General features: G+C 44.5%; 1 protein-coding gene across 1 annotated transcript in view; it reads right to left on the reverse strand.

Moving 5' to 3' along the window:
• Lcmt1 (leucine carboxyl methyltransferase 1) overlaps window positions 1-16,495 on the reverse strand; it is a 63,699-nt gene extending 47,204 nt beyond the window's left edge. Inside the window, exon 1 of the mRNA XM_041666791.1 lies at window positions 16,234-16,495. Within this exon, the coding sequence (XP_041522725.1) occupies window positions 16,234-16,340 (107 nt within the window). The 5' untranslated portion in view covers window positions 16,341-16,495. The remainder of the gene's footprint in view (window positions 1-16,233) is intronic.
• Window positions 16,496-26,847: the final 10,352 nt, after the last annotated feature.

The following is a 26,847-nucleotide window of genomic DNA, read 5'->3' on the forward strand; positions in this document are numbered from 1 at the left end:
CTGCTTTACAGGCAGCAGGTAAGGTGCACATCACAAGCTGTGAGCTTCTTGGAATGTAGAAAATCAGTGTGTGTGTATCTGTCTGTCTTTGTGCACGCGTGTGTCTGTCTAGAGATGTAAACAGCACATATACTCTTGGCTGCAAACTTCAACCCTGGATGTGAACTGCATGGTGCTGGGGTCTCTAAGGCCTCTCACTACCTCCAGCTATCATTTTATTGCTGCTCTTTCACTTCCCTCACTTCCACGTTTACATCCCATTGCCTGGGCATCTTCTTGCTTTATATATAGAAAGCAGGAAGCAGCATCTTCAGGGTGACAGGCCACACCTAAGCATGTTCTGAGGGCTGAGTGCACCTGCCAGACCTAACTTCTTGAAGCATACAAGGAAATATATACCTCGAAGACCCACACACATGTGGGATGTGCCAGGCCATCCTGGGGGCCTGGATGAAATTAAAGGAGGGAAAGGAAAAGTCAAGTGAGCACTGGCATTCCCCTCCTCCTGGTCTGCCATGGACGGAACATTTCTCTTCCACCATGATGTTCCTGCTCAGGCTTCTGAGGCAAGGACATTGAGTACTGACTGTGCCCTCTAACACTGGGAGCCGAAAGAAATCGCTCCCCCCTTCAGTTATCTACACCAGCCAATTTAGGCACGGAAAAGGAGCCCATGCACTGTTGAAAGCATCACTTAATACAAATGGCAAGAGTTCAACCAGAAAGGTTCTTTGGTATGGTGTCTCCAACTCAGCAAAGGAAGAGTCACTATGTAATACAATGCTAAGATGCTGTGATGGTCAATCCACTGTCAACTGGAGGGGATTACCACAGAAGCAAACCTCTGGGCACATTTGTGAGGGAGTCTGCAGACTAGGTTAACTGAGATAAGTGGGCAGCACCATCCCACAGGCCAGAGTGGGTTTGTTTTTGTTTTTTTAACTTTTTATTGATTCTTTGTGGATTTCACATCATGCATCCTGATACCACTCATCTCTCCCTGTCCTCTTGCTTCCACCCTCTGCCCTTGCAAGCTGCCCCCCCCCCGCAAAACAAAATTTAAGAATAAAACCACTAAAACAAACAAACAACACAAAATCTCAGTGCAGCCCAGTGAATTACACAGTACACCCTTTAGTCCACACATCTGTACTTGTGTCACTGCAGTGAGTCACTGGTCTGGTTCAAGGCCTCTGGCTTCTGCCACACTCTCGATACTGGGCCCTCACTGGGACTCTCGGATATCCTACTGTTGCCTTGTGCATGGAGATCCTGAAGCTTTGAGTTTGTAGGTCCAGCCCCTTCACAAGCTCCAGCAGTTCATAGATGAGATGGGTGTGGAGGGGGGCTAACTCATAGGCCTGGTTCTGGGCCTGGGTGGTAGCTTAGCTCGTCAGCCTGGCAGCTTTCCCTCATCATCACCATCCAGTGATGATGCTCCCCAACACAGCCCCAGCTAGCTCACCCAATGTAGCAGACAGAAGGAGAGCTCACAGCCTTGGGTTCAGCTCACCCACACTCATAACACCAGGGCCAGCTCTACTGTTTAGTCAGGAGCAAGGTGCAGGGCCTGCTCTCTAGATAGCTGCACTTGGTGAGTGGCAGGGCCAGATCTCAAGCTCCCAAGGTCCAGGTCGGTGCTCCTGCCTGTCTTGTCGCAGAAGCAAGGGGTTGGGAGGAAGGGCCTATTTTCCTTGCCCTTGCCATTCATGGGCTAGAGTTTTAAACTGAATAAAAAGAAGCAAGCTGAGTACCAATGTTCATCTCTCTCTGCTGCCTGGCTTTTGTACTGTTTGTACTATGCCACTGTTCATCCCACAGTTTGACAGTAAGCTTTATAATTAAAGTTAGTGGAAATTCTCCAATTTTGATCTTTTCAAGAAGACATTTTGGATCTTTTTTCCAGATCCTTTGTATTTCCATATGCATTTTAGAGTGAACCTGCTATTTCTTCAAAAAAGATGGACAGGATTTTGATTGGACTACGATGACTATATATCAATTTGAATAAAACAAAAACCTATTTTTTGTTTTATTTTGTTTCTGAGACATGTTCCCAGACTGACTCTAAATTCACTATGTAGCTGAAATGGCCTGAAACTCCCGATCCTCCTGCCTCCACTTCACACATGCTGTGATTACAAGTGTGCATTATCTCGTACCTGACTCAGAAATCTTCCAATATGAGAAAGCACATTTCCATTTAAGTCTTTAATCTTGGTCAGCAATATTTTGCAACTGTCTGTGTGGAGAGGCTTCATGTCTCTCATTAGATTTATTCCTACTGTGCAGAGTTTATCTTCTGTCCTATTATAAATGATATTCTAGTAGTTTATTTTCCTGTGCATGCAAATACATGCACATACAATATATCTGCCTAACAAGATTCTATCTAGAATATATAATGTGACCTCCAACAAATGAAAAATAACATCAACAAAAACAGGTAAAATATTTGAACACACCAGACAAATGATGTAAAAATGGCCAATAAGTACATGAAAAAAAGAGCTTGATGTCATTAGCCACCAGAAAAATATAATTTAAAACCATAATGAGACGCATTTCACACATACAGGCATGCCACATGTAACAACAATCTAGAGAATGGAATTCTAGTGCATCGCTGGAGGGACTTGTAAACACATGAGCCAGGAGGGAAATCGGCGTGGTGGTTGAAAATTAGCCCACACTATGACTGGGTTCAACAATTAGAACGCATTAGTGATTAACTGAATCACCATGGCATGAAGAAAAGAAATAAAATGATTTCCCCTTGGAGTCATTTAACCAAGGCCAGATCTGAATTCTCTACTTTGTGCTCCCTGTGTCCTCTGTCGTCTGTGTATGAGTCTCAATCTGTGCCTGCCAAAGGCTGTCTTGTGAATCTGTCCCCTGCATGTTCTGTCTGTGTGTGTCTGTCTGTCTTGTGTGTAACTAAGTCTCTCTGTGTGTCTATCTGTGTCTGTGTGTCTGTCCCTCACAAAGGCCTTTGTTTAATACTTACTGAACAGCACAGAAAGCATCCCATGGAGAAGGAATGGGATACTTGACAGAAATCTTTAACAGAGTTCTACAAGGAGTTAAGTCACTGGCTCCAACTGATCCCACCTGACTGGACAACAAATATTGTTTACCAACCAGTATCCATAAATGGGTGCTTTCAACCTTTATGGCAGATCTTTGGGAGCTGCTTCCAGTTTCTGTATTTGCTGCTTTCAGCTAATGACTCGCGTGCTTTACTCTGGCCAGGGAAACAGAAGAGTACAGAACTGAAGAGTGCAGCTGCGCATTGGCTAAGGTTGTAAAAGCTGACTTCACCGGAATCCAAGGCAAGTAAGGTTGATTGTTCCATTGTTCTCCTTAAGGCAGGTTAAACAGACAGTCTGAGTACACAGGAGGCTATCAGTCTTTGGTCTTAAGTGACTTCAAAGTGTATTATTAACTGGCTGTGTGGTCCAGAGAAAGTTCCAGTCTCTTAGAACGTAAGAGATATTTTCAGATTACTGAAAATAACCGCCACAACTAGGCAACTCCAAAAAAAAAAAAAAAATCTGAGAGAAATGAAGACTGAAAAAAGAACGCTGAGCAAAGGACCCACTGAATGTCCATCAGCAGGTGAGTGAACAGATCAGACAACAGAAACAGACACGGATGGCTTCTGACCAAGCAGACTCCTAAGCTCGCTTGCTGACCAGGCCTTAGCCACAGACTATCCAGAGCTGCACGAACACTACTGCTCACAGCTCAGGGACCCACCTCCAGGACGACCCTAGCCCACCTTAGGGCACCTGTCTAAGAAAGGCTGAGGCTGCTACAAGGAGCGAACTGTTCTTCCAGCTGGGCCCTGCCTGTCTCCTGGCCTGGCGGGTGGGGGAGGGCTGACATCACAAACATCAGTTAACAAAACCAGGCAGGTCTGACATGAGCCAACCCTGCCTTCCCAGGGTTTGTAAGCCCCAGCTCCCTAACCCCACTGAGCCTCTGCACACCTCGGTGTTTTCTCATTCTTCCTTGAAACACTCAGCCAGTCGATTCTATTGAACTGGAAGCCTGGTTCAGTTCATGCTAGACCAAGTTGGAATGCAGGAGTTTTCCTGATTAAAATCTACTTTGTTGTCTGTGTCTGTATATCTTTGATGATATACACGTCAATAAAACTCAAAGAATACACTGAATGCTAGAACAAGCCTTTAATTCCAGCACTTTCTGAGTGCAAGGTTACTGTTCTATACAGTAAGTTCCAGGCCAGCCAGGGTTACACAGTGAAATCCTATGTCAAAAAAAAAAAAAAAAGAATATATACTACATGATTAATTGTAGAATGTCCAAGAATAGTCTAATCTAGGGCTGAGGATATAGCTCTCTGATCACGGCACATGCCTTAAATCTAGCATGTGGGAGGGTAGGCAGAGCGGGAGATCGAGGTCTACATAGAAAGCTCCAGGGCAGCCAGGGCTACATGAAGAGACCCTGTCTCAAAACAACAACAAAGGGCTGGAGAGATGGCTCGGCGGTTAAGAGCACTGGCTGCTCTTCCAAAGGTCCTGAGTTCAATTCCCAGCAACCACATGGTGGCTCACAACCATCTGTAATGAGATCTGGTGCCCTCTTCTGGCCTTCAGGGATACATGCAGACAGAATATTGTATACATAATAAATAAATATTAAAAAAACCCCAAAAACAAAAAGAAGTCTCTTCGGTAGGTTTTCCCCCTTGATGAAAGAGGGCTCACGGCATATATCTGCAGCCACCATCCTCTCCTTTTGCTTTTCCTTCCTAAACCACTGCTGATCAAATGAACTAGGAGAATTTTATAAACTTTCCTTATCCTGAAAACAAGGGAAAGGGCTCAGGATAACATACAATTAAGTAACTTTTAAGTCAATGATTTAAGTCATCAAAGTGAACAAAAGCAATAAAGTAGACATATACACACTAAATATGAAAATTCAGTACATACAGAGCATGCGGTTCAAGTCACCAAAGTCAGCAGATAAGGGGTAAAATTAACAATGTAACCTTATAACACATATAATATAATCTTATTTCAAAACAAAAACAAAACCCACCAAAATGCTAAAAGCAACCCTTACAATGAACAGGAATGGCTTTCCCAAGTAAAGAATGCACTGGGGAGGTGGCTCACTTAATAAAATGCCTGTCATGCACAATAAGGACCTGAGCCGAGATCCCCAGGGTTCATGGTAAACCTCAGGCACAATGGTATATTGTAACCTCAGTACTGGGTGGAGCAGAGACAAGTGGATCCCTGCTGCTCATTGGCCAGAGCTTGACTGATCAATGAGCTTCAGATTCCATAAGGTCCTGTCTCAAAAAATAAAAGTGAAGAGCCATCAAGAAAAGATACCTGACAGCCAGGCGGTGGTGTTGCACGCCTTTAATTCCAGCACTCGGGAGGCAGAGACAGGCGGATCTCTGTGAGTTCGAGACCAGCCTGGTCTACAAGAGCTAGTTCCAGGACAGGCCCCAAAGCTACAGAAAAACTCCGTCTTGAAAAAAAAAAAAAAAGATACCTGACATCTCCATGCTTCCACATGCGTGAGAGGGTGTGTGCACATATGAGCACATTCATGCACACACATACACCTAACTAGTGTCAGAAATAGCATCATGAACATTAACAACTTCCTTTATTATGAAATGTACCAAACAAATTTAACTGAAAGACACACATCAGCCTTACAGAAAATACCTCATCAAATACAGAAGAAAAATTACGATTCTTAGTGTTCAAAAATCTTAAAAATCAAAAATAAAAATATAAATAACCAATAAGAAGGATGTAGCTCAATGCAGCTCTTGCCTAGCACTAATCCAAGGCCCTGGGTCCAATTACAACACTGTGCAAACAAAACCAAACCAGAGAACAGGAAATAGACAACCCAAAAGAAAAAATGAAATGGTGACTATCCATATAAAGCCAACAGACAGCAGATTAAAAATGAACATTCTAAGTTGTAAATATAAATTAAAATAGGAGCTACTACTCAACAGAAACTAACAGGAGAGAATATTTTCTACCTGGCAGTTGGTAAACAACTTAAGAAACTGAGGCGATTCCGTAATTCATAACATGTTCACTTTGCGTAAGAATGCAACCCACACAACCCTCTTCTGAGATGATTCTGCAACTACACCCCAGGAATCGTTTACTGGAAAGCATATGGAAAAGTGGTGGTGGTCACAATACGATGATTTTCTCCTTTCTATTCTTTAGAAATTTAATGAGTATGACCTCTCTACATGTGTTCCATTGTTCCGATGCATCTACACACATACACAAACAAATGCAATTTAAAAGAAAAAGAAAAGAGAAAGTAGGTTTGGCAGAGCACAACCGCAGACTGAGTGAGGTATGGGGTAGGAAGGTCATAAACCTGAGGCCATCTCGGGCTACAGAGATAAATCAGAAAGAGAAAGGGAAGGAGGAAAAAGAGGAGAAAGGGAACGAAGGAGGGAAGGAAGACAGGTGGGTGGGAGGGAGCACCCACCTGTAAGTGGCAATTTACTTCACTCACGGGCAAGTTGTGAAGCTCATTTATCTTCAGTAGAATGGTCCACTTCTATAATAGTATATTTTCTCTTGAAATGGAAAGTAGAACCTACTTTGGAAATATTTTAGATCACAATCTCCACCTTGCTCTCTGGTGCACAGTTCTAAAGATGTAATCAGTGCACCAGAAAGGCCTGGGCCAAAGCCCTCTGGGCAAATGTAGCTCTGCCTGAAAGTAACTCTGTAACCTGCTCCTGTGGCACATGGCTCAAAGGTATGCATCCCTGCTCTTTGAGGAGTTTATTATTCTCCTGGAGACTCAACATTAAGCAATGGATTTGTAAACTATGCCTGAGCTGCTGACCACAAAGAAAACACACAGAGTGCTAGATAAACAATTAACAAAGGTATGGGAACAGATGCAGCATTGAGTGAATGTGCACTGCTAATATGGGAACAGCCATGTCACGAACCTTAATGCCTCAGACTCATGGTACTGGCAAGGACTTCCCCAGGTCAGGCTTGGAGGAACGGCAAGGCCTTCTTCTGGTCCTTATGTCTGTACAAATGCTGACAAATTCCTCCTCTGGGGTGACTGCAGCCCGAGACTGCTCTCCTAACAAAGATCAGCTAACCTGACTCCTTTAGCAGTACATAATAAAAACACAGAGTGTCTGGGCTGCTGGTGTACTTTCAGAGAGCATGGCCCTTCTAATTTCAGCTTTTTTGTACATTTCTATGAGTCTGTCATTTCTTCATCCTCCTATCACCCCAATCAAGACATCCCATGCAGGTCATAGCATGTGGGTATCAGAGGCACCTGTTTGAGGGAGCCCCATCCCAGCTGAGCTAAGATAAACATCCTGTAATCATCTTGAGAGTACTCAGTCTCACCCACATCCATCTGTTGGCCTCTCTATCAGTTGCTCCTCCTTCCCAAAGCATCCAGAATGTGATCGATTTGCAGTCCTGTCCCCACGACCAGCCTGCCCTGAACGCCAGCAGCTCTCACTGAAGGTATTCCTGATCTTCATCTCCCTGCTTTCATCTTTGCCCCCTACAGTCTGTTCTTCACAGGGAAGCTGTCCAGATCCTTTTAAAACCCAAATCAGGCAACTTTATTCTCCAGCTCAAAATCCTCTAATGGCTCTTAACTCATAAGAGAAAGGTTATAAGAGGGGATGGGGAGCTGGCTCAGTGGTTAAGAGTACTTGCTGTCCTTCCAGAAGATGCAGGTTTGATTTCCATCAGCCACAACCATCTGTGACTCTAGTCCCACAGGATCCAATGTCCTTTTCTGACTTTGGTGGGTACCTGGGATGCATGTGGTACACATACACACATGTAGGCAGAGCACTCATACACATAAAATAATGATTGCTTTAATTATGAGAACCTATCATGCACAGACTCTTCTCTCTTTCAATCACTCTGTATTGCTGCTTATGGAACAGGTCCAGCAGCAGGCTATGCTGGGTGGGGTGGGGGGCTTTTTCTGCCTAGGATACTGTTTCCTCAGATGTCCCCAGGGCTCACCCCCTCAACTTCTCCAAGTGTTTACTGTAGATGTATCTTCTCAGTGGAGCCTTCATTAGTCACACACACCCCAACACACAAATCACACATGGCATGACAGGTATGTGGCTAGTTTCCTGTCTGGTTTCTAAGAGGTCCATTTGTTTTTTCACGTCTGTACTGATAGAATTCTGGGTAAAGGAATGTACAGATCTGTAAAATTACATGAACCCAACGAATTTGAAGCAGAGGGACCAGCAAGCTGAGCGGCTCTGAGGAAGGGGAGCACAGAGGAAGACAGAGTGGTGCTGACGAAGTGATGCTGGGACACAAGTCCGACTGGGGAAGGTCATTATCAATAGGAAGCCGTTAACCCAGGCCAGCCTTTTACAAACTTCTGGCTGCACTAGGACACACATATTAGAAGAAAGAACGACCGAGGCAGCCCAGGAGGCAGACTGGTGCCTTAACTCTGATCACACCGGGCCTCATCTTGCACTGAGAAACCAGGAGCTGAGGCAGAAGAAGGAAGAAGATTCCAGAAACACTTTGGGAGGAAAAGGTAACAGAACATACCACATCTGTGAACTGAAGACCAGGGGTCACTGTGCTGAGGGATGGGCAGCAGAAGAACATGCCAGGGTAATCTTTAGCTGGGAGTTAGCAGTAGGCATCGGGTGCCATTCTGAGACAGCTGAGTGGGGATTTCTAATTAGACAGATGTCGATGGAGAGTGAGCAGATCACAGGAAGGCACAGTGGGTAAACATCACACTGGAGATTTGTACTTTGTGGCTGATAAAGATCTAGATTTTCAAGTGACAGAATAATATTTGTGATTATAAAAAATGACCCTGACTAGCAGGTAGAATACAGACATGTATTAGGGGACTGAGGGAGGGAGGTGAAGCACTGGGCTGTGGCACGGACAGAAGGCCCCCTTTGTCACCACCCATCTCCTGCATGACAAATGGAGGCACGTCAGTGCACCCATTACATCCTCCCTCTGTGGGTCTCCCCAGCATCCTCCTGCAGAAGCCTCTCCTGCTGCCCACTGCCCATCTCTGGCAAGTTCTAACATATTGCTCCGCCTCAGGGCCAATGCTTCTGCTCATACCTAGTGCCTCTTCCAGCATGCACGGAAAGCAGCCTTGACCTCTAGGAACTGGCTGGCTAGCAGGAGCCGGGTCTTCACCTGAGGTCGGCTGGCTTGGCACCCACAGCAAGACCGCGCTGTTTTCCTGCGGGACGTGAGCAACCTTGCAGAACACTCACACAAGGCATCCGCCAGGGTAACAAGCGACACAGAATATGCGCAATGCAGAATTCTAAGCACTGATTAAAAATAAGATCACTGTCTCAGTTTGTTTACTATTGCTGTGATGAAACCCCATGACCACAAATAACTTACGGAGAAGGATATATTCGGCTTACGTGCCCTGATCACAGTCTATCACAAATGAAAGTTGGCAGGCACCAAAGCGGAAGCTCTGGGGAACACTAGTTACTGGTGTTACTGTGTCCTTGCCCTCCAGGGTTTGCTCCCCCTGCTTTCTTAAACAACTCAGGACCACTTGTTCAGGGTGGCACTGTCACTTGTCCATGGTGGACTGGGTCCTCCCACATCAATCATGAATCCAAAAAATGCCCCCACAGACTCGCCTACAAGTCAATCTCATGGAGACCTTTTCTCAGTGGAGGTTCCTTCTTCCTAGATGGCCCGAGCTTGTGTCAAGTAGACCAAAAACTATCCAGCACAGGCACTGGGTCACCTATAAAAGTACCAGACATCCCCCTCTTCCAGCTCTCAAGTGACCAGGTTCTCTCACGGTTTCAATCCCTCTCTGACAAACCTTCCAACATGCCTGAGGGCACCACCCCAGTAGAACTGCCTGGCCTCGCCTATTAGCACTTGAGCCATAGAAAATCTGTTCCATGGACCCTCCTACAAACAACCAGGCTGACGCACACATCCGAAGAAGTATTTTCTCTCCCCTCCTGCTGAGAGAGTACAAGCTACTAAACTCATCTTCTCTGGCTTCAGGTGTGATCTACAGGGCAAAGGCAAATGTCACCACAGGGAAGGACTATTAAGGCTCTTAGAGGGACATTAATGCAGTGCCATTCGAAGGCTTCTGTGGCCTCTGTTAAACAGTATACTGGAGGGGGAAGGAAGTCTGAAAGTAGATACAGTGTTAGGAAACTTAGTCCCAGCTACTCACAAGACTGAGACAAAGGACAGGAGTTCAAGACTTGTCTAGGCTATACAATAAAACCTGTCTCAAAAACAAACAAACCAGGTGCTAGGGAGATGGCTTAACAGGTAAAAAGTGCTTGACATACAAGCATGAGGGTGTGAGTTTTAGTTCCTAGACCCCAGGACACACACAAAAAAGTCAGACACCTAGCATGAATATCTATAATCCTAGTGTTCCTAGCAAACAAAGCTCTTTCTGTGCAAGCAAAATAGATGCCCTAAGTTTAGATCCCCAGCGCTCATGTACAAAGCCAGAAACTGTGCAATGGCCACCCCAGTTCTGGGGGAAGGCAGATAAGGAGACCCTGGAGCTCACTGGCCAAGAATATAGCTGAATCTGTGAGCTCCAGGTTCAGTCAGAAATTCTTCCTCAAAAACTAGAGTAGAATACAATAGAGGAAGTCACCTGACATCCAGCCCTGATGTCCACATGCACATACACATGCACTGCACCAGTACATACATAAGCACACACATGTGTATGCGTGGAAGTGCGTGTGCACAAGCAGACACAGACAGAATTTCTTGACGGACAAGCTGTTAGGGGCACAGACAGGGTTGACAGATACACATTTACAGTAGTATCAAGTTGCCCTACTATGTGTTCTACAAATATTCCAGGAGGAAATGAAAACCAGAAGCAGTAACATTTCTCTGAGATCCACCACACCCAGCAGGACCACTCCTTGCTACTGTCTGCCTTCTAGCGGCTCACCTAATCCACTGAAGAAGTCTACTAAGACCAAAGGACGAGAGAGATACGGGCACTGCCAACCAACTGCTGAAGGGTGGACTATGAACTCTGGGCTCTGACTTGAGGATAGGGAAAGCCATGGCCCCAAGGAAAGTGGGTGAAGCGTCAATAACTGAACAAACCAACTGCAAAAGAGGAAGACTGTACCCAAGGGTGGAGAATCACGGTATCATGGTGGGAAAGGGTGGTCACAAAGGATTGAGTACCTCTAGGCAAACTGGTGCTCACAGGGACACTGAGCTCACATATTGACTATATTAAGAATTACAGGAGGTGCGTGTTTCAGCACCACATGTTCTAAAACTGCAACAGCACAGAGGTCAGTCTGGCCTTTGTGCACAGATGATACAGGAATTTTGAAGTGCTCCATATCTTATATCAGACCCTATAAAGGATGATACAAAAACCAGCTGTGGGATTTGGAGAGGTTGCCCCAAGGCCCATGCGTAGAAAGACAGAAATAAGGAAGGCTAGAAGAGGTCAGCTATGCACCCAGGTCTTTAAGGAATTGGCTGAGTAACTGGGAAAGGGGGAGCAATCCAGATGGATATAATGAACCTCAAAAAAACGGGAAGGGTAACAAATAGCACAGAGAACACGAACACCTCATATATCCTCAAACACCTGATCCTTGGGGCTATAGGTGAGAAACAAGAGGGAACACTTGGGAAGTTTTCGAGTAAAGGACACCCCTAGGGAAACATCAACATTAGGCACAGGGAATGGCTACAGAGGCTGAGGCACTGGAGGGGGCTATGGACATGGAGCACTCATCCCAGAGGAAATAGTACAGGTACTGCAGATGCTAGGAAACAAAAAACAGGGCGCCTGGCAGCACAGCATTACTAACACAAAGAGAGGACAAAGAGAGTCGGAGTCTCTTTCCTGCTGCTGTGACAGAACAACTGTGTTTAGTACCTTAAACGGCAAAGACATTCATTTGGCAAATAATTCTGGTGGCTAGAGATCCAAACAGCAAGGCACCAACCTGGCAAGACCCCCTGACTGTGTCGTAGTAAGAGAGAAGTGGATGGGGAAGAGGCATATAAAAAAGAAAGAAACAAGGGTTTTCATGACAGCCCACTCTCACAACAACCAACCAAGTCCCAAAGAATAAAAACTCCCTTTTTCAAGAAATATAATATCCAGGGTTGGAGACAGGGCTTAGTAGTTAAAAGCAAGCATCTCAGCACACACATAAAAACCCAAACCTGGTCTTGCACATGCGTGAATCCCAGGGTGGGGTGGGAAGGCTTACGGGTTCTAAACCTGATTGGAAACCAAAAGCTCCTGGTTCAGCAAGAGACCCCGCCTCAAAGGAAAAGGGTATGAGTAAGGACATTTACAACATCCTTTTCTGGTCTTCACAGGCGTGTGTGTGCGCACAAACACACCACCAACACTCACAGACAAGCAAATATTCACACACATATACACCAAGAAGAAAAAAGAAAAGAAATGCATTAAGCCTTTTTAAAGGCCTCTACAGCTCTCAAAGGTATGATTTCCCACAGTGACACATCAAGAACCAAGCCTTGCCATCCTGGGAGGGGATAAACCATACTCAGCAACAGCACAGGGAGAGTTGGCTATGATAGCCAGTCAGTCTTCCATTGACTGCTGCTAGCATTGGTATCAAAGGAGGCTGGCGGCCTGATGATGACGTGGGTGAAAGTGGCAATAACATCCAACCTGAAACACCTGCTATGGCTGAAAACACTCCATACTCATCCTCGGCACAACCTCAGACACAGACAACTTCACCACTGTTCCAGGACTCTGCACCAAAGGTGGGAGCGAACCAAAACACAGTGACAGAACTGTAGGGGCCCTGGGAGGCGGGCTGACTATTTAAATGTTGTTTCAGGATTTGATGCTGTAACTCAGGGTGGCAGGAACCAGCTACAATGTGGTCAGCAGCTTCAACAAAAAAGAAAAAAGAAAAGAAAAACACAAAACAAACCCAAATCCAAACTATTACTAGTTTTTGACAACTTTACTTTGTACCAAATTATCAATTGGTACATTAGTATCAATTTTCTTTTTTTGCATCAACTTGCATCCATGATCTCACTTAAACCTCACATCTAAAAGATATGTTAACTTTATTATTACCATTTTTTTATTTATTTATTATCTATATAGTGTTTTATATGTATGTATGCTTGCAGGCCAGAAGAGGGCACCAGATCTCATTACAGATGGCTGTGAGCCACCATGTGGTTGCTGGGAATTGAACTCAGGACCTCTGGAAGAGCAGTCAGTGCTCTTAACCTCTGAGCCATCTCTCCAGCCCCTTATTACCATTTTTTTTTAAAAGCAAGGGATAGGGAAGAAGATTTAGGCAAAGAGAAGAATACTTTGTTCATATGTCCCAAAAGCAATCAAGTGATATCACAACTTTTGGCAAGACTGAACAGTTTTATGTGACATGAAGACGTTGATCTCACAGGCAAGATGGCTCAGCAAGAAAAGAAGCTTGCAACCAAATCTAATGACCCGAGTTCAAGTCCCAGGATCCACTGGATAAAAAGGAAAGAATTGACTCAGCTTACACCAGCAGTTCTCAACCTGTGAGCAGCAAACAACCCTTTCACAGGGCTTGTCTAAGACCATTGGAAACCACAGACAATTACATTATGATTCATAACAATAGTAAATTTACAGTTATGAAGTAGCAGTGAAAATAATTTTATGTTGTGGGGGTCACCACAACATGGGGAACTATATTAAAGGACCGCAGCTCTAGGAAGGTTGAGAACCACTGGTCTAAACTATCTGCTGTTATACACATATGCAAAGTGAAAAAATGCAATTTAAAAAATTTTCAAAGATGCTGATCACAGCATCACAGAAAGCAAAGACAATGAATCCTCATGTATATTTAAGAATTAATTTATGGGGGCTGAAGAAATGGCTCAGTGGTTAAGATCAAGTACTGAAGCCCAAGTACAACTCCCAGCACCCACACTGGGTGGTTTACAACTGCCTATAGCTCCAGCTCTAGGGGTCCTGACACCTTCTTCTGGCCTCTGCAGGCAACTCCTGCCTGCCAACAGTGTGCACTCACACAACTCAGATATGAATATGTTTTTAAAAATATACTGATTCTCACAGACAAGGACCCAGTGCAAAATACCTCTGAATGCATAACACAACCACCAGCAACACCCACCATGTGCCCACATGGCTCTAAACACTCTACTGATAGTAAGCATCATTGAATCTTCAAAAGCACTTAAGAAACCAGCATTGGCATCTCCACTGTCTTTTGCATTTTTGATTTTTACTCTGTGTGATATACATGTGTGTTTGCACATGCATGTGCAGGTGTGTACGGCTCTGCATGCACATACACATGTGTAGGGGTAACCCCAGCCAATCACCTTGCGTGTAGGGCAGGGTCGCCTGAGGAGATTTTTTACTAATAAATATTGCTGGTGTCCTCTCCCCCGCCCCTTCTGCTTTCCTGTTCTCCGCTGGAACCATGGGTTCTGTGAGTCTTTCCCTAATTAAAGCTGAATATATTCTTATAATTTCTGTCTGCCTTCATTTACGCTAATATACATATGCACAGCCCTTATGTTGGTGTTAGGTATCTTCCTCTATCACTTTCCACCTTATGTTTTGAGGCAGGTTTTCTCACTGAACCTGGAACTTTCCAACTTGGCTAGACTAGCTGGTCAGTAAGCTCCAGGGATCCCTTTGTCTCCACCTCCCCAGGCTGGGGTCACAGGCATGCCATGCCCAGTTTTTTAATGGGTGGTGGAGATGTGGACTCAGGTTCTCATGCCTGCACAGCAAGCGTTTCACCAATGAAGCTATCTTCCCAGCCCCACCAACCCTACTTCAGAGACAAGAAAACTAAAGCAAAAAGAAAAAAGGAAAAAAAAAAAAAAACCTTAGAGGGCTGATGAGATGGTCAGTGGATAAGAACACTTTTTGTTCCCAGCAACCCATTAAAAGGAGTATGACTGCACACACTAGTATTCCCAGAGCTGCAGGAAAGAGCGGATTGCTGACATTGCTAAAGTCTAGTTGAAAAGGTTAGTCTTGGGTTCAGTGAGAGATCCTGCTTCAAGAGAACAAGGCAGGGTGACAGAGCAGGACACCCAACGTCCCCCTCCAGCATCCACAGGTATATACATCCACACACATGTGTGTGCACATACACCACAAACACACACACACACACACACACTTTTTTTTTTAAGTTAGGAGCAAGTTTATACTTTGGCAGAGTCTGGCTCCAGAACTGGTCCTTTAAATCCCTAAGACTTCACTCAAAAGGTTGTATTCCCCACACTGTTAAAATACTCTCTGGCCCCCAGCCCACTCCTCTTATTCCATTGTCCTAATTCTAAAGCCCCCACTCCTCCCTTGTTCTAAACATTGTCCTACTCCCTTCTTTCCGTCTTTTCTTGCCAGTTTAAACATCCCTGTAAAAATTCCACACTCTAAAGATATTGCTGACTCTCTAAGAGCCCAAAACTAAAGGATGAGCTTACTCTTCCTCCCAGCTGAGCTGCGAGTCTAGTAGGTCCACGCCAAGTCTGCTTTGCTCCACCAGTATTCGCAATCACTGAAACCCTGCCAACTAGCACAATGTAATGTCTCAATAACTTTGTTTCGAGAAAAAAAAAATGAATGGATGGCATGCAAGCTTTGTGTTTTCTCTAGGTACACCTGCACTGGCAATGCCCCCACCACCATCTGCTACCACTCCACAAATACGGTGGTCTGTGTGTGGTACCGACTCTACAAACAAACACTGCGGGGGCCCAGGACCTACCACCTACCCCTCGGAGGACTGAGTTCCAAGAGCACAGGAATCATGCCCAATTTTTACAGGCTGTAACCTACAAAGCAAGAAAATTTGCACTTCCAACCCATCAAAGCTGTAGTTAATACTTGCAACATAGCCCGTCTTACCTGAAGGCCAAGATCAAGTAAGCTTGGTTCAGCTCCTTACTCCCAGTCGTGGTACCCCAGGTTCACACACACTCGGTCAGTAAGACTTAAATGAACCCCTCCCTGCTCCGTGCACTTCCCAGGCGTAAAGAAAGGTCCGCTCCAGGTGGGTGCGGCAGCTCCTCCCCCAGTGTCCAAACGTGGGCTTTGGACAGTGACCTGCCTGCCACCTAGGCCCGGGACCCCGGCGCCCATCTCGAGCCCCGCGCCCCCACGCACCTCTTGCAAAGAGAAGCATCTTCGCAGGTGCCGCGCACTCCCTCGTCATCCAAGTCAGAGTTCGAAGCGCAGGAAGAGAACGAGGACTCCCTCGAGCTGGTGGCCATGTTCGTGGGATGTTCTGGGGTGCCGCACCCACCAGGGACATGGAAACGGGGGCGACGAGCAGTGGGAGACGCGACAAAAAACACAGACAAGGACCAGAGCTGCAGGACTAGGGGCTCGCTAGGTGGGCGCAGCCCAGTGACGCCGCCCCCGCGGGCCGCCCTGCCACCTTCCTGCTGATTGGCGCCTGGGTCATGACGTTTATTAGACCAAGCTCCTCGTCCAGTCAGACCACGGAGCGGCCCATTGTAAGGCTCTTTAAGCTCCGCCCACAAACCCCGGAAGTTTCTTAAGGTAACCCCGAGAGGCTAGGAAAGCCGCGGTGCTTTCTGGGATATGTAGTCTTAGGTGCTCTGGGGTTTTCTTTTGCTTTATTGTTGGTCAGGAATTTTTATAAGTATGGTGAACTCAGGGCAGAAGTGCGGAGGATCCTTAGCCCTGGGACAAAGAGCAGAGAATCCATGGAGAAGAAACAAGTCTAAAGTATTACTTTCTGTCGCCTCTCAGTGTCATTCAACAATGTAACAAATTTTAGAGTCAACACTGTGGCAGGTCCCATGATTTGAAATATTAGGAAGTGGCTCAGAGCGTTTGCCTGGTTAGGGTTCTTGACAACCGAGAAGAAAAATTTGTAAAAAATGGAATGGAAAACTGCATAACCGTGACAGTAAACTAGGGCTTGTGTGGGGGCTGTGGCGAGATAAAAATTCCTTGACTTCTGTTTCAGAAACAGCAGATATTCCGTGATATATATATATATATATATATATATATATATATATACATATATATATGCATATATACATATATATGTGTGTGTGTGTGTATATATATATATATATATATATATATTTCGAGACAGGGTTTCTCCGTAGCTTTTGGTTCCTGTCCTGGAACTAGCTCTTGTAGACCAGGCTGGCCTCGAACTCAGAGATCCGCCTGCCTCTGCCTCCCAAGTGCTGGGATTAAAGGCGTGCGCCACCACCGCCCGGCCGTGAGAGATATTTTTACATGTTTATAAAGTTCATGCCAAGCAAAACTAATTTTAGATAATGTATATAATAAAAAATAGTACATGAGGAGTATATAGGAATCAAGGTTTAGATGGCATAAAATGGTGGGAAAAGGAGAGGTCTGTGAAGCTAGAGAGGGAGTTCAGTTTCGCCAATGTTTGGTAATTGTGCGCCTTCAAATGTGCATTGCCGGTATTTCATGGTGGATCACTCACTATAAAACACCTTCTAAATAAAACTGAAGGGTTTATTTTTGCCTGTTGTTTGGGAGTGAGTAAAAGATAAACTCTAGTTTTATGAAGTTTGAATCACGCCTATAAAAGGTGTGTGAAGATAGGGCAGTGATGAACACTTGCCTATCCTTCCCGAGGTTTTGGGTCTAAAACCAGAAACGCGCGCGCGCGCACACACGCACACATACACACACACGCGTGTACTCAGTCATCATGATCCACACCTCTAGTCCTAGCTTCTTGGGAAGCTTGGCCAAAAGGACCCCTTGAGCCTCGTGTTGGAGGTCAGCTTGGATAATATAGCAAGACTACATTTCAACTTTTAAAAAATTGTAGGTAGTTTCTCCTATAACCCAGCCTGGCTTTTAACTCACTGTGTAAACAAAAATGACCTTGAATTTCTAATCCCCCCCCCCCCCCCCCCCCCCCGTTTCTCCAGTACTGGGATTGTAGGTATGCAGCACCGCATACAATTTGTAAACTGTTGAGGCTCAAACCCAAGAGCCTTGTGCGTTCTAGACAAACATTGTACCAACTGAACTACACCCTGACTCAGTCTGTTAAAAAGAAAAATAATAAATCAATATGCGTGTTCATATCTTTGGTTTTACTTTCTATTTACTGGAGGCACAGGTAATCACTGATAACTTCCAGGGAAAATGCCAATAGGAACAACTGGAGTTCTGATATGTTGTAGGAGATAATCCTGAGGTGCCGTGATAAAGTACCCTGACGAAAGTGACTTAAAGGACAAACACTTAATATTGTCTTAGAGTTTGTTTCAGTCACTGTTCTACTGCTGCGAAGGGAGACCATAACCAAGGCAGCTTATAAAAGAGAGCATTTAATTAGGGGCTTGCTCATATTTTTAAATTCATGGTGGTGAGCATCAAGGTGGTGAGCAAGTGAGAATGTAGGCAGGCATGTGCTGCGGCAGTAGGAGAGCTTACATCTCACCTGAAAGGTGGAGGCAGAGAGAGAGAGAGAGAGAGAGAGAGAGAGAGAGAGAGAGAGAGAGACTCTATGAAGAGGAGGGAGAGGGAGGGAAGGACAGAGGGAAAGCAAGTGAGTGACTGAGAGAGACTGGGCCTGGGCCTGCTATGGGCCTTTGAAACCTCAAAGCCTACCCCCAGTAACACATGTCCTCCAACAAGGTCTCACTTCCTAATTCTTTCTAAAACAGTTCCACCAATTAGGGACCAAGCATTCAAATATATGAGCCTATGGGGGTCATTCTTATTCAGACTATCACACAGTTCCAGAGGGATCAATGGCAGGGAAGACATGGGAGTGGGCAGGGGAGGCATGTTGGCCGGACCAGGAGGCTTACTGGTCACACGGAATCCACAGTCAGGAAGCAGAGAGCAGTGGATGCCTGCTGGGGCTCAGCTCCCTTTCTCTATTTACATAACCCAAGATCCAGCCAGAGAATAGTGCTGCCCATGGTGTGTAGGTCTTTCTCACTTAAATAATAACAAGAGAATCATCTACAAACATTCTCAGAAGCCTGTGTCCCAAGAAATTCTAGATTCTGTCAAGTTGACATTTAACACTAACCACCACAGGGAACAAACATGCCTTTTCCTGAAGTGGTTCCCTGCAAAGCACATCACAGGCTTAGTGTCCCATCTTGGCAGTGTATATCACCTCTGGTGTTGGTAGGTAATAAATACATCGACAGCAAGTTTTCTGGGATAGCGGTCCCATATGGTCTAGAATTGAAGGACCTCTTTGAATGGCCCTTCAGTCACAATTTGCTTTCACCTTGAAAGGGGCAGGATACCCCCAGGGTACCTGAACAACCCTGCCACTAGACATAATCTTTGTTGGGATGACCCTAACACCTCTGCCTTTCTCCAAGAGTACAGTACTAATGTGGTATTCCCCTCTGTGTGTTGTGAATACCACTGGTTAATAAAGAAGCTGTTTTGGGCCTGTGATAGAGTAGAGCAGAGGTAGGCAGGGAAAACTAAACTGAATGCTGGGAGAAAGAAGGGCAGAGTCAGAGAGAAGCCATGGAGCCACTGCCAGAGACAGACATGCTGGAACCTTGCCGGTAGGCCACGAGCCTCGTGGTAAAATATAAAATAATGAAAATGGGTTAAATTAAGATGTAAAAGCTAGCCAATAAGAAGTTAGAGCTAATAGGCCAAGAAGTGATTTAATTAATACAGTGTGTGTGTGGTTATTTCGGGAGTCTGGGTGGATGGGAAACAAACAAGCCTTCTCCTACAACACAGGACGACATTGCATTGTGACAACCTCCAGAGAAACACTTTAATAAGTGTCAATAATAATAATAACTAATCACTATTTTCTAGTCCTTTTTGGATTATTATGAGAATATATTTTGTTTACAAATTGAACTCAAGCACAGCTGTGCTGTTACTAACAACCTAGCCTGCCGTGGATAGGCTCCTCCAACAAAAAGCTCTAGAATTTCTTTCTCTAAAATGAAACCAACAGGCGCTCCTGCTGTACTATCAGAAACTCCTTCAGTGAGCTTAGTGATATCCACCCATGTTTCCTGGGGGCTCTGGGTGACTCAGCGTGATTATAAATTGTCTATGGACTTCTAATGCAAATCACTTTCTTGGCCGTGTACTACTGCCAATAGAGTGGCACACATTCTGGCCACACTCTGGGCTTTTCTGGCAGTGGAGGCTCACACACACCCTGATTTTGTGACCCTAAACAAGACACACATTAGCCCTTGGGCCATGGAAGCATCAGCACAGCTAAGCATGAAGAAGACGTCCTTCCTACAGATTGGAGCCAAAATGGAATTTTCTAGCATATTTGACCTGATGTTAGGGGTAGCCTTCCTGTTTGCAGCATCTTGTTAGATGAGGTGGCACTGGAGAATCACCCCTCCCATAGACCCCTTTCTAACCTGGGGATCGACTGAGTGAACTCCCATTAGAGTGTCTGTGCAGCCAGGCAATAATGGCTTTAATCCCAGCACTCGGGAGACAGAGGCAGGTGGCTCTCTGAGTTTGAGGCCAGCCTGACCTATTGAGTGAGTTCCAGGACAGCCAGGCCTCACAGAGAAACCTTGTCTTAAAAATCCAAAAGAGAAAGAAAATGAGTGTTTGTGCTTTATGAACATTGCTGTCACCATCCACCATCATAGTTGATGAAGCTCATCGCAGTGTTGTTTCCCCCATAGCTAGCATATCCTCAATAAAAATGAGACAGTGAGCTGGGTGGTGGTGGCGCACGCCTTTAATCCCAGCACTCGGGAGGCAGGCGGATCTCTGTGAGTTCGAGGCCAGCCTGGTCTACAAGAGCTAGTTCCAGGACAGTAACCAAAACGCTACGGAGAAACCCTGTCTCGAAAAATTAAAAAAAAAAATTTAAAAAAATGAGACAGTGAAAGTATAAAATTTAGCCAGGCGGTGGGTTCGAGACCAGCCTGGTCTATAAAGCAAGTTCCAGGACAGAGAAACCGTGTCTCAAACCCCTTCCCCAGAAAAAGTGCAAAATTTAATGTGAAGATCCACAGATTTGTTTTGAATGACAATTCTAACTGTATAAAAGTTCATTGAGTTGTAAAAATTGGGTCTGGTTAATCATGGAGGTGATGTTTTTATTTTCAATGTTTTAATAATAAGGCTTATAAAATTAAAAACAATACACAACGGTGGGCACAATCGCCCAACTCCAGGTAGTCATCTGTGTGCTGAGTGCTGTCTCAGTTCATTCAGTCTGCTCTCACAAGCGACCATAAATTTGGTGGTTCGCAGACGACAAGGTTGTTTCTTACGGTCTTAGAGGCTGGGAAGCTAATGACCATATTTGGTGTCTGGTGAGCATCTTTCCAGTTCACAGATCATGCCTTCTCGTTGTCTTCTCACTTGGAGAAAGCATCAGGGGTCTCTCGAGCTTTTTTTTTTTTTTTTACAAGAGCCCCTAATCCCATCATGAGGACTTTTTTTTGTCCAAATTACCTAATCATATCCTCAAATCTCCACCTTCGAATATTATTATCTTAAGGCTTAAGATCTCAATATTTGAATTAAACTCAAACATTAAAACTGTGGCAATGTCCCACCCAACAAGTGGCTCCATCTGAATATTTTTCAGAAACTCAAGCATCGTGAGTTTGCCTTGTGGGTGAAGACCTCAGATCATCTCTCGCCTTACAGATACACACTTAAAACATATGCCAAGGTAACAGTTGCCTCTGCGTTCTCTAAGGCCATGACATAAAGCATTGCCAGAGGACTCCCATTGTCTTCAGAGTCCCATACATCAGTGCTCATGATCAGGGAGCTTGTTTTGCATGGTGGCACTTGAGAGGCTGAGGAGGGAGAATCGTAAGTTTGAAGTTAACCTGAGATATATAAAGTTAGCCTGAGCTATGGACAAAGACCTTGTCTCAAAACAAATGAACATCAAACAAACGAACAACAAAAACCCAATAACACAAAAAAAGCATTCACTGAAACTTCCACTTGTGACCAAGAGGTGTTTATAGTCTACTCCAAAACTCTCACGGTGTTGTACATTACTCTCACTTCCAAACCTTCCCACCCTTCACCTGACAGTTATCAGTTATGCCTGCTGGGCACACACAGTCTCTGCAACAATGCCACAAAGCTCCCTTGATTATCTGCATAGACCAAAAGGGAGACATCATGAAAGCCCAAATTTGATTAGTTAGTCCATCTCGTCCGTGGTCCTCCCTTACCTGGCAGAGTACCTGCTGGTTAATTCTCCTGCTCCCTAGAAGGCTCCAACATCATCAAAGCTTACAGTTGTGAAAGGGCCCATTGTAATAATATTCTTGAGGTTAAAATCCAATACTGGGGGCTGGAGAGATGGCTCAGTGGTTAAGAGCATTGCCTGCTCTTCCAAAGGTCCTGAGTTCAATTCCCAGCAACCACATGGTGGCTCACAACCATCTGGAATGAGGTCTGGTGCCCTCTTCTGGCCTGCAGACATACATACAGACAGAATATTGTATACATAATAAATAAATAAATAAAATCCAATACTGACTTTAATATTTTTCTACCATCATTTGTCTACAGGTAAGAAACTGTTTTGGGTCTTTCTTTCTTTCCTTCTTTCCTTCCTCCCTTCTTTCTTTTTTTTTCCTTTCTTTCTTTTAATGTCAATGTAACACAAATTAGAATCACCTAAGTAGGGAGCCTCACCTGAAGAATTGTCAGCGCAGAGGGAGGCAGCAGCCAGAGCTGCCATTAAGACAGATCAGGGTGCTCCTAGGTTGAGATGAGGAGAGACAAGCCAGCCTTGGCTAGAGACAGAGGACACTACAGGAGGGAGCTGAGAGATGAACTAGTGAGGGGCACACTTGGTGCAGCTGTGCTTGCCCCCACCCCAACTTTCCCTTGCTTGCTCGGTATGGCTCCCGTGTCTGCAACAAAACTTATGGGCACACCAGAAAACACAGATCCATCAAACAATAACTTAAAGAGACAGAACATTCATGCATGCAGTCAGAGGAAAACAAACAAGAACAAACATGCAGTTGCCACCTTCATCACACACCTAACAGTTCCTAACCAAGGGGATAAGAGAACACCTTCTCTTCTGCCCAGAGGCTGGTTCACAACAGCATCCAATCCACCCTAAAACCTCCCCCAGACTGTTCAGATTCCACAACGGAACAAAACAGGACAATGATTGGTCCGAGTTTCAGATGCACATTGTGGTCAGCAATTCTTGTTTTTATTTTCAATTCAGAAAATTTTACTTTGTTTTGTTTCTCTATATAACAGTCCTGGCTGTCCTAGAACTCACTCTGTAGAACAGGCTGGCCTCGAACTCACAGAGATCTGAATGCCTTTGCCTCCCGAGTGCTGGGATTAAAGGCATGTGTCACCAATGCCTGGCTTTCAGTTCGGGAATTTGTTGATGGTGACAGACTGGGCTCCTGCCTAGGGACTATCAAATCTACTTTGGACTTGCTCCCACGTGGGAACCCATCCCAGGTTAGTGACCATTGATTTGGGGCAGCCATGATCTCAGGCTCCCTACACTCCTATGTCTTGGAGCTTCTTCCTGATGCCCAGACCTGAGTCTGGGTCTCCCAGGAGTCTTGCTGGGCCCTCCAAAATTGTGGAGTTTGAACCACCATGGACAGACTCTAACAGACAAAACTTCTTTCAATTTAAAAAACAAAAAGACAAGCTTATTTTAATACCAACTTTGCAACAACAGTCTCCTTTGACAATCTGATAGCTGCTACACAGGTGAGGACAGGGCTGGAGTTTTCAAAGGCACAAACATAACTGTCTCAGCTGTGGGGATTTTCTGTTCCATGAAGCATTATATACTTTTGTTTTGTTTTATTTTATGTTTTTTTTTTTTTCTGAGCAAGCAGTGGTCAAATGAGATTACAGAAGCAGAACGAGCATCAGGTTAGTATTTTAGGATAACAATTATACAATAAGGGGATGGGGAACACTTTGTGAAATGAGCCAGGTGACTCTGAGATCAGCATCCTCTTTAGATTGCTGTCAAGACTCAACTGCTGACAGGGCTGCCCTTAGGGTCATGGTCCAGACATCTGGTGGTTAATAATCCTTAGGTTAAGAATAAGGTCCTGTTGACTCCTAGGTTTTTCTTTTATACATAGTAACAGTTTAACATTTAATTTGAAATGGAGCTAGTTTTTAATCATTAGAGTATAATTTGCTTTCATCTTTAACAAGTGGTAAAAAGTGTTTTAAAATATACTCTTTATGATATACATACGATACGCAAATGGCATAAAAATTCCTCAGGTGAGGTTTGCAAGCAGAATAAGTTCTAGGAGTCCTGCTCTAAAGGCTCCTCATGTCTCTCTAAGCTCACAGGCTCTTCAGTGCTGAGCCCTGGCCTAGGTGTGAGCACATGAACTAATGAAGACCTTTCACCTTTAAATCTCCCAGCAGGCAATTAGTCAGGTCGTCTAACTCGAGCTGATTTAGGAGCCTTATCTTGTTTGTGGTTGTTGTTCATGAGAGACACATTCTCTTCATTTGCAAGTAGAGTTTCCAACTTGAACAATGGAATGATTGTTTTTTTTTTCTTCCTTTTCCATTAGTTTCTATATCCAGATACTGGACTTTTCCCTCTTTGAAAAACATGAAAATCTGTTGGAATCCATCTTTTTCCTGCAGTCAATTTTTTTATCTTTCTACTGTGTTTTGAAAATTACAATTTTTTTTTTTTTTTTTTTTTTTTTTTTTTTTTTTTTTTTTTTTTTTTGCGACGGGGTCTCATGTAGCCCAGGCTGATCTCCAACTCTGTATATAGCCAAAAATAACTTTGGAGTCCCAACCCTTCTCTTTCTGCCTTCCAATTGCTGAATTACAGGCATGTATCGCCATAGCCAATGTGCACAGTGCCAAGGACTGAACCCAGAGCCCCATGCGAGCTAGACAAGCACTCTACCAGCAGAGCTGCAGTCCCTGCTGTGCTTCTTGACTCTTCTCTGAAAAGAGCTGGCTACAGGAGAGACAGTTATTCACGTGCTAGCTTTTAAACTAACCCCTGCCCTTCTTTTCAAAGACTAGTGCAGGCATCTTACACTGCTTTTTTTATATTCAGTATTTTTTTAAAATATTTTATTTATTTCTTATGTATACAATATTCTGTCTGTGTGTATGTCTGCAGGCCAGAAGAGGGCACCAGACCCCATTACAGATGGTTGTGAGTCACCATGTGGTTTCTGGGAATTGAACTCAGGACCTTTGGAAGAATAGGTAATGCTCTTAACCTTTGAGCCATCTCTCCAGCCCCTATATTCAGTATTTTTTTTTACCGACGTTTGCTTCCTCCTTGAGAGCATCTTTCTAACATTTGATCGACACACCATGGCTTGTAGTTCTGTGACAGCATCTAGCACTTCAGGGTTAGGCACAGAGTCACTCCACTCTGTCGTTCCCTGAGGTGTTCTTCCATTTTCTTCAGGTAGTTGTTCCAGTTGTGAATGCAAGGCATTTTTCTCCTATGCTTTGCTATAACTTTTGTTTTTTTTAGGAGTATATATTAAATTCCTCTGTAAACTCTGAACCTCTCTTAGGTTTTTCAGATGTCCCCTCTTCTTCCACTCCATCACTTTGCTCTATAGTGTCTGTACTTTCAAAGGTCTATATTTAAACTTTGTTTCTTTTTGCACAGAGATGAGTTCTTCCTGTGTCAAACCCTATGTGTTATATTCTATAGTGTAGTATAAAGCGGAGGGCTGCTTCCCGCCTCCAGGGAGGGCTCCCAGCCGCCTGCTAGCTTTACCCAAAACAATTACACGGAAACTGTTTTTTTTTTTAAACACTGCCTGGCCCATTATTTCCAGCCTCTTATTGGCTAACTCTCACATCTTGATTAACCCATTTCTAATAATCTGTGTAGCACCACAAGGTGGTGGCTTACCAGGAAAGATCTTAACCTGCGTCTGTCTCGGGTGGGAGAATCATGGCGACTGCCTGACTCGGCTTCTTTCTCCTAGCCTTCTGTTCTGTCTTCTCCACCCACCTAAGGGCTGGCCTATCAAAGGCCAAGGCAGTTTCTTTATTAACCAATGAAAGTAACACATAGACCCTCCTCCATCACTATAAGGCATAATAGTTTATTTAAGACTTTAACTGTGTCTTCAAGTTCTTCAGTTTTGGGGTTTAGCTCTTCTTTTGTTTGTAGGTAGATAAGTAAAAATTTCTAAGAGAGTGTGTGTGTGTGTGTGTGTGTGTGTGTATGTGTGTGTGTATGTGTGTGTGTGTGTGTGTGTGTGTGTGTGCGCCACAGTATGCACTTGAAGGTCAGAGAACAACTTGCTGCAGTCAATTCTCTGCATCTACCATGTTGGTTCCAGGGATAGAATTCAGTTTGTGAGGTTTGACAGCAAGCATCTTTATTTGATGAGTTATCCCTCTGGCCCTAGACCAGTGTTTAGCAGTCTGAGGTTTAGAGATCAGTGACTTCAGTTTCTGAACCACTTGGTTGAAAGATAATCTCTAACTCTTCTGTCTTTGGTTCACAGTCACTGAGGTTTCTGGATGCCTGTGATTGATGATTAAATTTGGTGATTGACAATACCCTAGCTTCTGTTCTGTTTATGTTCAATTTGATGTCTTTTTATTGTTGGTAGACTCCATTTTTCACCTAATAGCTTTCCCTTCTATACTAGGAGTCTGACCAACATACCTTAAAGGTTAGCTTCAGACTCACGTCTTAAAACTTCATCTGTCATGCCAGGCATATGCTTTTAATCCTAGCCCTTAGGAGGCAGAGGCAGAACCTCTAGGTTCAAGGCC

This window comes from Microtus oregoni, unplaced genomic scaffold, assembly GCF_018167655.1.
Source record: "Microtus oregoni isolate MIOR12 unplaced genomic scaffold, Mior012 000016F_ref0000370, whole genome shotgun sequence".
NCBI lineage: Eukaryota > Metazoa > Chordata > Mammalia > Rodentia > Cricetidae > Microtus > Microtus oregoni.